The sequence below is a fragment of the Felis catus genome, chromosome D1, assembly GCF_018350175.1.
Source record: "Felis catus isolate Fca126 chromosome D1, F.catus_Fca126_mat1.0, whole genome shotgun sequence".
In the NCBI taxonomy this organism is placed as follows: Eukaryota; Metazoa; Chordata; class Mammalia; order Carnivora; family Felidae; genus Felis; species Felis catus.
In genome coordinates, this window is record NC_058377.1 from 99,668,252 (window position 1) to 99,682,490 (window position 14,239).

Consider the following 14,239-nt stretch of genomic DNA (forward strand, 5'->3'; position numbering starts at 1 on the left):
ACTTAAAAACAAAAAACAAACAAACAAAAAAAACTTAAAAAAAAAAAATTTATTTATTTTGAGAGCAAGTGCATGCGAGCAACAGAGGGGCAGACAGGGAAAGAAAAGCCCAAGCAGGCTCTGCACTGCCAGCATGGACCCCGATTCGGGGCATGAACCCAGGAACCATGAGATCATGACCTGAGCTGAAACCAAGAGTCAGACTGCCTAACTGAATGAGCTATCCAGGTGTCCATCCTATAAAGGATTTATATAAAGACAACGTTATGTTTGTTTTACTATAAAGAGAACCTAATAGGGGGTACCTCGTCTCAGTTGGTTAAGCGTCCAACTTCAGCTCAGATCTTGATCTCACAGTTTGTGGGTTCGAGCCCCATGTTGGGCTGTGTGCTGACAGCTCAAAGCCTGAAGCCTGCTTCAAATTCTGTGTCTCCCTCTCTCTCTGCTTGCTGCCCCTCCCTGGCTTGTTCTCTCTCTCTCAAAAATAAATAAACATAAATTTTTTTTTTTTTTATTTTTAAGAGAGCCTAATAGGATTAAAAAACAAGCCAAGATACTCTAGAAAAAAATGTTAGGAATGACATGTCAAGAGAGAAGTACATAAAGAAAATCTCTCTGGAGATTTTCTGGAGTATGTTTTGGTGAAGTCAAGTTTAAATTATTGTGGCTCTTTTTATCAGCCAATTAAAATGCAGGTAACATTTAAAATTCCAGAAATCCCATTCTTTAAAAGAACGACTAAACCAGAAATATTTGGGGCACCTGGGTGGTTCAGGAGGTTAAGCATTCAACTTCAGCTGAGGTCATGAACTCATGGTTCATGAGTTTAGCTCCGTGTCGGGCTCTGTGCTGACAGCTAAGCCTGGAGCCTGTTTTGGATTCTGTGTCTCCTTCTCTCTCTCTCTGTTCCTCCCTCACTTGCACTCTGTCTCTATCTCTCTCAAAAATAAAGACTAAAACAAAAACCAAAACAAAACCAGAAGTATTCAACAGTACTCACCTGCAACTGTACATACTGACAATTGGCCATCAAACATTCCATAAAGAGACAACCAGGATTGCTAGGCCATCTAGTCACTGGATAAGGAGATTTTTTTTTTTTTTTTTTGGGAAAACTTTAAATCATATACATATTGGGCATCAAACACCATGTAATGATTTATTTTTAAAAAAGAAGGTAAAGAGAAGGGGTTAGAGCACATGTTCTTTCCACATAACTATATAACCTTAATATAAGACAAATATAGTTTAAAGGCTATACACTAAAAGCCTAGTTACCTAACTCAGACCTCAGTTAACTAGGGGCTAAAGCACGTATTTCATCCCTGGACGATCACTTCTAACTCTGGCGTATTGCACATACTCTTGATGCCCGTGGGACACCCAGCATCTACCACATAGTGCCTGACGTACAGAGCCATTCAATAAATACCTGATACACGTATAATGTTGTAAAAGAGATCTAAGTATTACATATTTGTGTACCAATAAAATCTGGCTAACTCCTGAGGAAAATAAAAACTAGGACATCTGATAGTAAATATTATTATTTCTTGTTGGGGGAATAGCACTCAACCTCATTAAAAAACTTCATTATACAGGGAGAAGAGTCTTCGACTATTTAGACAGAAAAAAACCTTCTAACTGGCTTTTAAATAAAAGGATACAGAAGCTGCAATAAATAATTGGTAACTGCAGTAATCATCTCAGGCCAATTCAACCCAGTTTGGCTCAGAGGTGCCTTTGGTTGAGAGAAGAGATGGGCTATGATGTGTTTTCTTGCAACTTCTTGGAAGAATAATTCCACAATTGTCTGAGGGCTAGATACTTGAAAAGAAAAAAATTATGACAATCACCAATTTATGACAGTAATATCAATTTTCAATTAAGATAGTCTACCAATTCATGTTATATCTGTAATAAAGAACATTTATTATTTCAAAACATGAAATGTACCATGGGTGTCATTAATGGCAATGTAAATAAAAGCAGTTTGTAAAGTGTGCAGTACTATACAAATGCAAAAAAAAAGTCACTTAAATCAACATTGCACTCGTTTCTTTTTTTCACTGACCTCACTACAGCTAAGCATCTTCCTTAGGAAGTGTTTATGTTAAATATGGTCTCAAGATTCCACGTTTTTGTTTTTGTTTTTTAAAGTTTATTTATTTATAATCTCTACACCCAACATGGGGCTCGAACTCACAATCCTGAGATCAAGAGTCACATGCTCTACTGACTAAGCCAGCCAGGTGCCCCAAGATTCCAAGTTTTTTACCAAAATAATATAAAACAAATTCTCCAGAATGGTTCTTAAGCATGAGAGATGACGCCTCTTGAATTTTTATTAAGACAAGATTATGAAAGCTACCATGAACTTAGTAAATTTAAAAAATAATTTTGTTGAATTAATCACTGGAGCATTAATAAACAATGGAAAAGCAGCAATACACACGTACATATTTTCATATGCGCAACACCCTTAATTTATGCCTGATTTGGGCTTCACGGGGTTTCATGGACACCCTGTCACCGCCAGCTTATTAACCTCCCCAAATGAAAGCAGAGCTTACCTAATCTTTCTGCAGCAAAGGTGGCAAAGGACTTTAATGAATATGCAATAAAAGCCCAATTTAAAATCAAACGCATGCACAGACTAGTCCTTACCAAACTTATTTCCCGTTACAGCACCAGAGTCTGTTAGTTCCAGTACTGACAAGTGTTGGAGGTTGGACTCCCTGTGAGAACAGACAAAGAGACAGTAGTTCTACAAAAACATTGCTTCAACAAGCTCTCCTACCAGGAACACTGTCAATTTGATTAGTAAGTTGCACATAAAAGTTTTACTGAAAGAACACTGCCAAACAGGATGGTTTATCTTATATTGAAAATGTAAATCTAGTAAGTAATAGATTTCCCTTTTTATTTTGGTTATTAAGGAAGCTCAGCCTACCTTTAATAACTGGTATGTTTTTGTGTGTGGTCCGACTTTCCCCATCTAACTATTTTGCCCTCAGTAGGATTTATCTTTACGTTAAACACACACACACGTAATAACTGTACACCCCAAACTAATGTAACATTGTGTGTCAACTATACTTCAATTTTAAATAAGCATTAAAAAAGTGGATGTTTGTGAAAAGTCACCTATCTCGACAGTTTTTAAGACAAATTTTAGAAATGACATATATTTTCCACTTCCACTTCGGAATAAACATTTTTTCTTTTCAAAATGCCATACGTATAATAAATACATACTTGGTATTTTGATTCTTATAAGTTGTCTTCAACCTTTAGAAAATGAAGCATCTAAAGCTCTCTGAATTTTAAAGGCAAATCATGTTACTGCATTATGTTTACAATTTTTTGAAAATGATGAAAAAACTAATCAAACTTGCAATTTATTTTAAAAATAATTAGAATAATGAAACTCACAGTGTGTCAACTGGAACATCAGTTGCTAAGCACTGACTTCCCCACTTAATGAGATAATAACATAAGAGGAGAGGAGAGGTTCGGTGTAGTAGGTCTTGCTGGGCTTGAAAGAGCTGATCAGCTCCCAAGATCGCCTATACATGATGGGTGGGTGGGTGAGACGGGACACAGTGATTAGTGATGATAACTCTTAAGGGTCAGGTGGAGGTAAAATAAACAACAAAACACAGTTACAAAGGGCATACAAAAAAAAAAGCAACATATGTACATAAATAAAGGCAACACACTCATTAAATTTTAGCGTAGCAAAAATAGCTACCCAAATATTTAACAGTGCAAAAATGCTGATAGTGAAAGAGAAAACAACAAAAGTGTAACTTTCATTGAATGTGTGGGTTCAGAATTCAAGAACAGGAACAGGGATATCTAGCCTTTCTTTATGCTATTAGCCTTGGGTAAAGACAGTTATGAACATTAGAGGAAAATTTGGCAAAACCACCCAAAGCCTTAAAAATGTGCATAGCCTGGGGTGCCTGGGTGACTCGGTCAGTGGTTAAAAGGGTACGACTCTTGATTTTGGCTTAGGTCATGATCTCACGGTTTGTGAGATTGAGCTCCGCATCAGGCTCTGTATGGATGTGCAGTGTGGAGCCTGCTTGGGATTCTCTCTCTCCCTTTCTCTATGCCCCTCTGCTCCCTTTCTCTCGTGCTCTCTCTTAATATAAATAAATTAAAAAAAAAAGGAAGGGGCATAGTGTGTGACCAATCAATTCTAGTTCTGAGAATTTATCTTAGAGATATAGTCAGAGGTGTACAAAAGTATTTAGGTAGGAGGGAAAAACTGGCAACAACCTGGCAGGCCACAGATGGGAATGGCTGAATAAATTAAAACTGTGTAGGGAACTTTAAAAAAATAATTTTCTAGAAGAATACTTAATGACATGTGAAAATGCAGATGAGGTGTGTAAAGTAGAAAACAATTAGATTCCAAAAATACCATGTAGCATATTCTAATTCTAGAAATAATGGAAACAAAACATTTGCATAGGAGAAAAAAGGATATACACTAAAATGTAAGTAAACAGCGGTTATCAGCTGGGTCAATTACAGACGAATTTTAATTTCTTTTTGTTTACAGAGAGGCTTACATATAAAGGTTCTATAAAGAACATCCATTACTTCTGTATTTAGAAAAAAACAATGGTTATAATTAAACAAACAAAAAACCCCACTAAAAACCCTGAAGAAATGGAAGATTCTACAAAGATTGAGAAGAACTTAATAATGGCTGCCTTAAGTAATGGCCTCTCAGGAAAGGTTCCTGTTTCTCTTTGGTGGCTTAAACAAATCATCTTCCTAAATGTTTTTCCTTATTTTTACCTGAAATTCTACCATTATCAATATATTTGGGCTAATAAATTCTGACTTAAAAAGTACAAACAGGGGCGCCGGGGTGGCTCAGTTGATTAAGTGTCCAACTCTTGGTTTTGGCTCAGGTCATGATCTCAGTTTGTGAGACTGAGCTCTGAGTTGGGCTCCATGCTGACAGCGCAGAGCCTGCTTGGGATTCTCTCTCTCCCCCTCTCTCTGCCCCTCCCTCACTCGTGCTCTCTCTCAAAATAAATAAAACAACATTAAAAAAAAAAAAAAAGACTAGTTCTAAGAGCCCCAAACGCCTTTCAGTTATTTACATATTAACATGAGATAACTAGACTGCTTCCTCAGGTCAAGGTTCGTGTGAGATGACCACCTGAGAGACAAGTGGGACTTTTGCATGAGGGTGGAAAGGCAATCTCCAAACATGGAACTTTCAGTAGGGTGAGAGACAAGGACTATCGGACAAGAGTCTGGTGGCCTAAGAAGACTAGGATGGAAAAGGAAGCACAGAATAGAGTTGGGAGTTGGGAGGACCCCAAAGACACTGCCATCTCAAAAACGTGCTTAGGCTAAATTCTGTACTGCAGAAAGAGAATTCTTTTTCTTCTTTTTCCTCTTTTCTCCACACTAAATGGTACCTTGCTACCACGTGCAGAGTAGTTAGTAACAATATTAAATTTGGGGAAAGCCATCTGGGGAAATTTCCCCACTGTTATATATACAAAGGTTAATTATAAAATAATCTGCTTTATGTACTTAAAAAAAAATTTTTTTAACGTTTATTTATTTTTGAGACAGAGAGAGACAGAGCATGAGCAGGGGAGGGTCAGAGAGAGAGGGAGACACAGAATCCGAAGCAGGCTCCAGGCTCTGAGCTGTCAGCACAGAGCCTGACGCGAGGCTCAAACCCATGAACTGTGAGATCATGACCTGAGCCGAAGTCGGACGCTTAACCGACTGAGCCACCCAGGCGCCCCTTTATGTACTTTTTTAAAAAAAGTTTGTTTATGTATGTATGTATGTATGTATTTACTTATTTATTTAAAGGTAATCTCTATACCCCAAATGGGATGGACTCGAACTGATGACCCCGAGGTCAAGAGTCACAGGCTCTTCTGACTGAACCATCCTGGCGCCCCACTTCATATACGTTCTTAATTTGTAATTTTAGATTACACTGTTTACTCATTCTTAATTCAACGAATATTTATAGAGCACCTACTACAGGTCAAACATAGGTGACAGAGCAGTGGACAAAGACAAAAGTCTGCGCTCATAGGGCTGACATTCTGCTCTGTGTGAGTAGATTTTACAAGTTTTCCTTCAAGCCATACTTACCGCATCGCCCAGCCTCAATAATAGGTGCTGTAAGATCAAAAGGTCTCGGCAGATGAGGAAGCGAGTGCTGGCAATTTTGCACACACCTCTGCACACAATATATCCTGCTGTGCTGCCACCATATAGCTGGGAAAGATTCATCCGAATATTCAAAGGCTGAGCTATGATTAAGAGGGAAAAAAAAGGAAAAGTTCGAAGAAGTTGAATTGCTTTCTCTAAATCAGAGACATGTTTGCTTTTTGTCATTTACCTGGATTGAACCCCTTTTCCATTTCTACTTCTGTCTCGTAATCCATCTCCCGTAGAAGTAGCCCAATGGCATGGACTGGGTTCTTGATCTCTTGTAGCTTACTGCAAATATCCTCCATCACATTTTCTCTAGAAGGACAATTAGAAACCATTACTACTGAGAATAGGTAACGCAGACTGTTTATGTTCCGTAAACTAAATGCTCTACGAAACGGGAAGACCAGCTACACAATAAAGAAATGGAGATAATCACTCTGGCATATAAGATACCTTTACTTCATATAAAGAATTTTTCCTCATTTTTTCAGAAATGACAGGAAATGAATGTGAGAAAATACTTTTCTGTTTTAGAATTAATAGCTTAGTTAGTAGTTTAACTGACCATAACTTATGAGTTAGCTTCCAGATCTGAATTCATATGTTAGATTTTGCTTAAAAGGGGAAACACCTATTTAGAACCATGACAGCTCACTTTATCCATAAGCCACTATTGTCCGTACTTGAATGTACATTAAAAACCTGACACTGGCACTAAAAATTGCTGAATTTTCATTAGGAAATGCACTTTACCCTAAATTCTCCTTACACATCAATAGTGATCAAATCTTCCAGAATCTGTTCTGCAGCCTTTTCTGGAGACTGTAGGTTGTAACAACTCATTTCCATCATTACTGACATGTCCATAGTTACTGACTCTCCAATCAGCCGAAGGCATTTTATAAGACACATGACGTCCCGAGCAACTTCCACATCTGTAAGAGAAAGTTAATATTCATGACTCAAGCCAATGAAGAGCTACTGATTAACATTATAATAAAATAAAATATTAATAATTAAATGCCAAGAATCTATCTGAAGTCTTAGAGATGCTTAGGTCTCTTCAGTTTTCCTTATAGCATCTATATTGTGGTAAACTGACCAGGAGAGGTCATAGTGGCAATCAATGTTTTTTGCATCCAGTTGAAACAAAGCACAGGGTTCATGTAGGAAGGGGCTAAATATGGACACAGTAATTATTATTACCATCAGATATGGCTGCCTCATCCTCGGCCAAAAGGTCGTCATCAGGATGGAGATACAAATGATCCACTAAGGAGGAAGGCACAAGGAAAGACAGGTACCCCTGGAAATATAAATCTTCCAGTTATACTTTTTTTCAATTAATGTTTATAGGTGTAAAAAAAATTGAGACCAGATTCTTATCAGCAGAAAATACCAGACAAATCCAGGCTGAGGGACACTTTATAAAACAGGTATGGTCTTCAAAAAGTATCAAGGTCATGAAAGACTAAGAAAGGTTGACAAAAGCCCTAGGTTAAGCTAAATGAACATGACAACCAAATATATCCAAGATCTTGGATCAGACCCTAATCAAGAGGAAAAATTATGGGCACAATTGGTAGAATCAGAATGTAACTGTATGATACCATATCAGTATCAAGTTACCTAATCTTTAAATTGTGCTGTGGTTACATAAGGATACTCTGTTCTTAAGATACGTGGTAAAATATTTAAGGACAAAGGGGCATAATGTCTGCAACTAACTCCCAAGTGGCCCAGGAAGAAAAAAACGTATAGAAGGAAGAAAAGCAAATGGCAGTTAACAAACGATGAATCTGGAAGAAGGGTATACAAAAGTTCTTTGTGCTATTCCTGTAGCTCTTTAAATGTGAAATCAATATATAATAAGATAAAGAAAATAAAATGCAAGAAAATTATAAATAACGCAGGAGACTAAATAGAAATGAACTAGAATTCTAAGAAAAAAAATACAAAGTCCTAAAAAGCTAACTACAACATACAACAGACTGATACTCTGAAAGATCCACTGAATCATCTAAAGGATTAGACGATTAAGGATTAGCTTTAGCTCCCTTACTTTTTTCAGTAGGCACACCATGTTTGTGTGTGGATTCAAATGCAGGGCAAGAGGATGAGAGAGGGCTTCTTGGTACTGAAGACAACAGGCATAGAACTTGCACCAGAATTCCTGTTGTAAATTTCGAAATTCCTCCTGGGAAAATTCATACTCTGTTACACTTCCTTGGAGCTGGCAAAGAAAAAGACAAAAAAGAAACTGTTAATACCATTTGGGATCTTTCTCCTCCAAAACCTAACTGCCTAATATCATTTTACTAAATTATAACCAAATGAATATCCCTTAGGCCTTACATGCCATAGATTTTATATATATATATATATAATTCTCTAATTATAAGGTTTAAATATTTATACTTCCTACTAACAAGGTGCAGTGAACTATTTGAACAATTCCCCAGTACCAATCTACCCTATATCAAGAAATTATCATTTGTTCTCTACCCAAACCTCACCTCACTTTCAACAGCTAAAGTGACTTCTTTCTTCAGTTCACTCCAGGAAAGATCTAAATTCCTCTCAGTTCCTCGACAGAAAATCTAAAATTAAGAGAGACATTTTAGAGTATTATATATCATCCAAAACTGAATGAAAAAAACTTCAGTTTAGAAGGCACGGAGGCAATACGTAACTATACAATAGAAACTGAACATGCCTAAAATACCCATCTACTTCTAATGCTGTGCAAATAATTTCTGTAAGTAAAATCATAGCAAGTTTAAAATCATTTCTTTTTAAAAAATTATTTGAAGAATATTTATTTATTTTTGAGAGACAGAGAGAGATAGAGCATGAGGGGATAGGGGCAGAGAGAGAGAGGGAGACAAAGAGTCCAAAGTAGGCTCTAGGCTCTGAGGTGTCAGCACAGAGCCCAATGTGGGGCTCGAACCCATGAACTGTGAGATCATGACCTGAGCTGAAGTCAGATGCTTAACCAACTGAGCCACCCAGGCACCTCTGAAATCATTTCTATAGACCAGAACGAACTATAGATATCCATGAATCTGACAGAATTATAACAGGATACATTTGGATTACTAAAAAAAGCAAAAAGCCCTGGAAAGGCCATTGCTTAGCTGGAGGGAAGTTATAAAATGATGTTAAACACATACTCCCTGAGACTGGTATAAAAGCAAGCCAGAGTAGTCATGTGGCTGGCCAGTCTACTACGAATGACTCTCCTAAAGGAAAGCATTTAATAAATGTCTTTAGTGATTGTTTAATATCTCCATGTGCAAGAGATATCATAAGAAATACCCATTTAATTGTTGTTAACAAGGAAGAAGGCTGATGAGAGGAAAAGAAAAAACACCTTGGGGGCACCTGGATGGCTCAGTCAGTTAAGCGTTTGACTGTTGACTTCGGCTCAAGTCATGATTTCATGGTTTGTGAGTTCCAGCCCTATGTTGGACTCTGTGCTGACAGCATGGAGGCTGCTTGGGATTCTCTCTCTGCCCCTCCTCTGCTGGAGTGCTCTCTCTCTAAATAAACTTTATCATTATTTTTAAATGTTTATTCATTTTTGTGAGAGAGAGAGAGAGAGTGCGTGCACATGCGGGGGAGGGGTAAAGAGAGAGGGAAAGAGCAGATCCGAAGCAGGCTCTGTGCAGAGAGCAGTGAGCCCAAAGTGGAGCTAGAACTCACGAACTATAAGATCACGACCTGAGCCGAAGTCGACACTTGACCGACTGAGCCACCCTGGCGCCCCAATAAACCGATAAACTTAAACAAACAAACGAACCATCTTGGAGAGAGTGATCATGTCACACTGAAGTTCTATCAGAGAGAAAACAGCAAACATGTAATAGCCAGATATTTAAGAATGTATGTAACAGAAAGGTCAAGGGTCTATAAATGGTATCACCTGAGAGAAAGTTAAGACACTGCGTGTACTTGGAGAAAGACAATATGGAAAGATTCTTGAAATATTTGAAAAGTTGATTTCTAGAAGAGAGACATGTTCTATGAAGTTCCAAAAGAAAGAATTCACCAAAAGCATGGGGACTAAATTTGATCCAAATGGGAAGAACTTTTAAATTATACAGCTCAGGAACAAGAACTCCACAAGAGCCAGTGAGAAACTTGTCACTGGAGGCAGAGACAATTAGAAGCTGAAAAGCTGTCTGTTAAAAGCCTCAGAAGGTGTTTCTTTGTGTGAAGGGTCAGGTTAGGAGATTCTAAGGGGTCTTTCAAGTCTATGAGTGATTATCATATTTAATTAATTTATTTTTAAAAGTTTCCTTAAATGTTTGTTTTTGAGACAGACAGCACATGAGCTGGGGAGGGGCAGAGAGAGAGAGAGACAGAGAGAGGGAGGGAGAGAGAGGGAGAGAGAGGGAGACAGAGGATCTTAAGTGGGCTCTGTGCTGACAGTGGAGAGCCCGAGGTGAGGCCTAAATTCATGAACCCAAATTCATGGCCTAAGCCAAAGTCAGGTGCTTAACTGACTGAGCCACTTAGGAACCCCTATTTATTTTTGAGAGAGAGAGAAAGAATGCGCATGTGTGGGCACCAAGGGACAGAGATGGAGGGAAAGAATCCCAAGCAGGTTCCTTGCTGTCAGCACATAGCCCGACTCGGGGCTCGATCCCATGAACCACGAGATCATGACTTGAGCCAAAACCAAGAGTTGGACACTTAACCTACTGAGCCACCTAGGCACCCCAAGATTTTGTTTTTAAGTAATTTCCACACCCAATGTGGGGCTCAAACTCACAATCCTGAGATCAAGAGTTGCATGCTCTACTGACTGAGTCAGTCAGGCGCCCCACGATTCTATTTCAAATCCACGAACTAATTGGTAATTTAAGGAAGCCTAAGTGACTTTATTTTTTTTAATTAAAAAAAATTTTTTTAATGTTTATTTATTATTTTGAGAGAGAGAGAGACAGACAGACACATGGAGTGTGAGCAGGGGAGGGGCAGAGAGAGAGAGGGGGAGACACAGAATCCAAAGCAGGCTCTAGGCTCTGAGCTGTCAGCACAGAGCCTGATGTGGGGCTCGAACTCCCAGACCGCAAGATCATGACCTGAGCCAAAGTCAGATGCTGAACCAACTGAGCCACCCAGGCGCCCCTTTAATTTTGTTTTTAAAGTTTATTTATTTTGAGAGAGAGAGAGAGAGAGAGAGAGAGAGAGAGAGCAAGCAGGGGAGGGGGGAGGGGGGGGGAGAAAATCCAAAGCACTGTTAGCTTGGAGCCCAATGCAGGGCTCGAACTCACAATCTGTGAGATCATGACCTGAGCCGAAAACAAAGAGTCAGATGTTTAACTGACTGAGCCACCCAGGTGCCCCTCTAAGTGACTTTAAGGTAAAGAATCTTTTTATAAAGCATTAAGTATCTCTTAAGCCATGTGACTTTGAAGATTCAATTTTCAGATTTTTCTTGAATCTGAACATGTCAGACCTCCATTGTATTAACAAAAAGGTAAATGTACAGTACTATCAAAACTAACGAAGAAAACATTTTAAATTTCTTTCAAGTACAGAGATTATATGCAGTATAGTACGGGATCTTTTTACAATAGTGTAAGCACACATTTCTCTTTCAACTACTAGTATGCTTCAGTAGTCATTGGGAAAGTACCCACAATTCTACCTTCCTGTTGGGAGTCTTATTTAGTGGAAAAAACATAAAAAAAAATTACACTGACATTTATAAACACATGCATACGTAACTGCAAAAATGTTTGTTTTGTGTATATAAAACAAAAGTTAATAGTAATTATTAATTATACAATGACTATACAAGAGACAGTCTTAAATAAACATTAAATCTTTTCTTGCTGACCTGTAAAGCTTTACATAAAGCTGCATTTATGAATCGTCCTGGTGTAAATAGAGTCTGCAAATACATCTCCTGTTAGAACAGTAAAACAAAAATTAGTATCATCCTAAATAGGTAAAATTTGGAAAAATTTGAAGGAAGAATTAATCACATTAGCGCCAACACTTGAGTTTCCATTATAAAAACATGGCCCTTCTGTATTTGAGCAATACCAAGTACTAGAGCAGTTCTATATTTTCACATTAAGGAAGAGACTACAGTGTGTTTGAGCCAACTAGGCATACTATAAGGAAATCAGGGTGTTCCTCATGGAGTACTTTACTGGGTTCCACTGGAAAACATAGCATGTGAAATGCCAACCTTATATGGAAAGGCGAACACAGGTTTATTGGTGATACACACTGGTAAGAGAACAATTAAGCTAAACTGGTTTCTCCACCATCCATAAAGTACTTATCTTATGTCTCACATATAAAAGGAACCAATAGGCATTACATGTAAAAACAAACAAAACATGCAATAAACTGTCACTACTTGGAAGATGAAGTAGAGAGAAGAAAAACGGAAAGTCTTAAGTTGCCCAAATATTTTACCCAAATTTCACAATTCAGATTTGCCAGGAAGTAGCAAATCTGACTAATCTTCACTCAAGTTTCCTTCCTTCTCCTGGGGTTCTGGGGGGTGACCCAGGGCCCATAATCTTCAACCTCATTTAACATAAAGGCATCAACTGATGCCTTTTTCTCTTCTTCTTAACCTGAGGATATCTCTGAAAAATAGGGAGACTGGCCTGTTTTGCTCTCTACGGAATTATCATCTTTTTAAAAAGAGATTTCATGCCCAGTGTGGAGCGCAATGCGGGGCTTGAACTCATGACCCTGAGATCAAGACCAAGGCTGAGATCAAGTGTTGGGACTCTCAACCCACTGAGCCATGCAGGCACCCCAATTGCATTTTAGTTATTTTCCTCATAGCATATACTGTTACCAGAATTTATTTGATTTCTAGCTTATATGCATGTACCAACATGGTTATAAACACTAGTGGACACCTAGTGTTTATGCCTACCCAGGATCCATTACCCTTCTTTTACTAACAAATCCCTACCTTCCTCTGGGGGAACCATTCCTCCTCTACCCATATTCCCCATACTCAACTGACTTCACCACCTCCACAAGAACAAGGTGCACGTTGGACATGTTTCTCATGCTAAGGCAGATTATTCTATTCTTTCTGGTCAGAGTGACTGTGTCAGAAACCAGCACACTGCTCAAGCCAGGCCAATGAGAGTCTACTTCAGGACCAGGGACAGTGGTTTTCCCTCTCCTCTGGGGTCCATAGAATGCGTAGTTCACACAATGCATAGGCTCAGGGAGCCTGCCTGAGAATAAACCCAACAAGAAGGAAAACCAAATACCAAGGAGAAATCAAGCCCTGAAGGCATTGTGGCACTGTTCCAGCCTTGGGTGAAGCCAGGTAACTCTCCATTTCTCAGCTGCACAAATATTTTCCTTTTAAGCTTAAGTCAGTTTGAGATGGGTTTCTTTCACGTGCAGCTGAAAGAATTCGGACTAATACACCTGGTTCTTCTCAAACTAATGATCAGGGTAAATCATCCTCTTACATAAGACTTTAATGTTGCTTACTCTGGGGTCTTGATCATCTCTGATGATGATCTCTTCCTCTGGCAGAGAGTGCATAAAAACTGAATTCCATTGACCTGCAACATTACTATAGGGAAACAAAAAAGGCCATCAGTCTACATAAAAATGACTAAAAGCTGATGCTGTTGATCTACTGAAGATTTCAAAATAAATAAGTAAAATTTATTGTCAACAGTCTGGCTTTATAGAAGTGCTCTTACCGGTTTTTTTTTTTAATGTTATTTTAATGTTTATTTTTGAGAGAGAGAGAGAGACAGAGAGAGAGAGAGACAGAGAGAGCACGAGCGAGGGAGGAGCAGAGAGAGAGGGAGACACAGAATCTGAAACAGGCTCCAGGCTCTGAGCCGTCAGCACAGAGCCCGACATGGGGCTCGAACTCACAAACCGTGAGATCATGACCTGAGCCGAAGCTGGATGCTCAACCGACTAAGCCACCCAGAAGCCCCTTAATTTTTTTTTTAATGTTTATTTTTGAGAGAATGTTATTTTAAAGTAATCTTTACACCTAACA

The 14,239-nt window shown here is 38.5% G+C and overlaps 1 protein-coding gene across 2 annotated transcripts in view; it reads right to left on the reverse strand.

The window, feature by feature from the left end:
• NUP160 (nucleoporin 160) overlaps window positions 1-14,239 on the reverse strand; it is a 52,724-nt gene that overhangs the window by 21,758 nt on the left and 16,727 nt on the right. For both annotated transcript variants that reach the window (XM_011286844.3, XM_045039284.1), the window contains exons 10-21: window positions 13,711-13,795; window positions 12,068-12,136; window positions 8,733-8,816; window positions 8,279-8,449; window positions 7,423-7,522; window positions 6,986-7,151; window positions 6,401-6,528; window positions 6,151-6,311; window positions 3,436-3,569; window positions 2,668-2,738; window positions 1,668-1,827; window positions 1,001-1,070 (exon numbers count right to left, since the gene is read on the reverse strand). In XM_011286844.3, the coding sequence (XP_011285146.3) occupies window positions 1,001-1,070; window positions 1,668-1,827; window positions 2,668-2,738; window positions 3,436-3,569; window positions 6,151-6,311; window positions 6,401-6,528; window positions 6,986-7,151; window positions 7,423-7,522; window positions 8,279-8,449; window positions 8,733-8,816; window positions 12,068-12,136; window positions 13,711-13,795 (1,399 nt within the window). The remainder of the gene's footprint in view (window positions 1-1,000; window positions 1,071-1,667; window positions 1,828-2,667; window positions 2,739-3,435; window positions 3,570-6,150; window positions 6,312-6,400; window positions 6,529-6,985; window positions 7,152-7,422; window positions 7,523-8,278; window positions 8,450-8,732; window positions 8,817-12,067; window positions 12,137-13,710; window positions 13,796-14,239) is intronic.